Source organism: Echinococcus granulosus, assembly GCF_000524195.1.
Source record: "Echinococcus granulosus chromosome Unknown EG_S00152, whole genome shotgun sequence".
NCBI classification, from domain to species: Eukaryota; Metazoa; Platyhelminthes; class Cestoda; order Cyclophyllidea; family Taeniidae; genus Echinococcus; species Echinococcus granulosus.
Window position 1 is genome coordinate 97,734 of NW_020170532.1, and position 1,871 is coordinate 99,604.

General features: G+C 40.4%; 1 protein-coding gene across 1 annotated transcript; it reads left to right on the top strand. All coding sequences in view use genetic code 11, as the record gives it.

Annotated features, from left to right (window-relative positions):
• Positions 1-1,130: 1,130 nt before the first annotated feature.
• EGR_09542 (hypothetical protein) lies at positions 1,131-1,610 on the top strand (the record flags this gene model as incomplete). The annotated part of the gene is made up of 2 exons (XM_024498791.1): positions 1,131-1,219; positions 1,541-1,610. The coding sequence occupies 2 exons, from the start codon at positions 1,131-1,133 to the stop codon at positions 1,608-1,610; spliced, it is 159 nt and encodes a 52-aa protein (XP_024346798.1).
• Between the last annotated feature and the right edge of the window lie 261 nt (positions 1,611-1,871).

Genomic DNA, 1,871 nt, shown 5'->3' on the forward strand with positions numbered 1-1,871 from the left:
TTAGCCCCTTTCCCACCTTTACTTGACTAAGATACCTCAGTTAGAGAATAACACTTATAATCGTATTTTGTCTCGGATACGAAAATTCGTGTTTCTGAGTGCAGAGGTGCAAAAGCATGGCAAACAATCATCGCTATATTAGTCACATGCCTAATCACAGGCCTGCCATCGGTATCGACATCATCTGCATCAACAGCGAATTCAAAAGCATCCGTTTTATCTTGTCTTGAATGGCACTGAGAATTTCCATTGTTTTGCAATAAGAAGTTAGACATTGTTACAAAGATTATCTGGCAACTAGGTCAACAAATTTGGGTGGCAGTAAGGGATGAAATCCGGAGATATTGCAAATAATCTCGTAAGTTCAACAAGACAGAACTTGCCAAAGCATCATCTTGCAACTTTTATGTTTTGCAATGCAGTCGTGCACTACTGACTGAATAGCCAAGTACTTTATGAGCCGCGAATGTTAATGCAAAAAAAGGCCTAAAAGTATTACCAAAGGATTGATTTAACCATTTATTTGTAAGCTATACAAACAAAGTACCCTGTTTGGAAATGTGTGCTCTTATTAAAAGAAATTGGAAGTTTCATCCCCTTGCCCTTGAATATGGGAAGATCAAATTTCCCAGCATACTTACACAAATTAAACGAAAGCACTAATTTGTCGGGCACCGGTGAAGCTGCCGGTTGTGGATACCTGCAAGACGTCTTGGAAATGATCAAGTCAGAGGCAGCCTTACTTGCTACTTGCTGAAGATCAGAGCAGTAGATTGCGCTGGTCGCCAAGATTCCGTCGCTTAACTTAGGAACCGTAAATATTAAGCAGACAGTCGCAGGATGCTTCAATAAAACAGGAAAACCGATTAAAAGATTCCAACAGGTGCATTTAGGAAATGTGAATTGAGCGGCAGTCTAGACTATCACTGCGATCGCCGATCCATCTGATGGGGCGCCTAGACAATGGCATATCAACTCAAAAAAGATGATAATTTATTAGTATTCTGTTATTCCATTATGTATTCAGTAGTATACTAGCAGTATATCAATACATGTGCAATATATTGTGTTAGCGTTGGTCAAGTCAAAAAAATATCACCTTGACAATTACATTGTCGTTAAATAACGCAATGATTAACATCGAATGTGATGTTGAAGCGCATTTTGAAGGCAGTATGGTCTTTGTGCAGGATCGACGCGGCTCATTGAGACCGCCAAGGTAAGTGAAATCCCTAGCACTCGTCATAAAACCACTTGATTTGTTTGCAAGCATGAAGAGGAATAGTGAATTTGGCTGTGGCAACACGACCACGCATAAGAATTAGGAATATGCATTTGCTTAACTTTCTGCTTTTGCCCAACAGGGGGTGATAAATGCAAGCGCTTCCCAAAGCGCATAGCAGGATATCCATGAGGGGTTTACGAATAGCTGATAGAAAATTATATTCCTCTTGATTTAATTCTAGTAGATTTGTACCTGGATTCGTGCGACTCATCATGTCGTGGTCATGTACGTGCATTTATTTCTCCCCCACCACAGGTATACTGGGCACATCAGAGAAGTGGTACTGGTATTTCAAATCATGGCTCAAAAAATGCCTCAAATGTGAACTTAAGTTTACACTTGTATGATAAAGTTATACTGGCTAATTAGATTTTTACTCCGGTTATGAGACGGGTGGATGCAATAATCGCAACAGTAGGTTATTTGGAAAACAAATACGATTTTTATGTAGTGCAATGAGCGGTTCGACCCATGCATTACTGCAAGCCTATCGTCACCGGTGGAAATAGCAGTTAATTCATTGCGATTGTTGACGCTGACAATGACATCCGCCTTGGCGTTTGCATCGTCTCTTCGGCTCTATCCA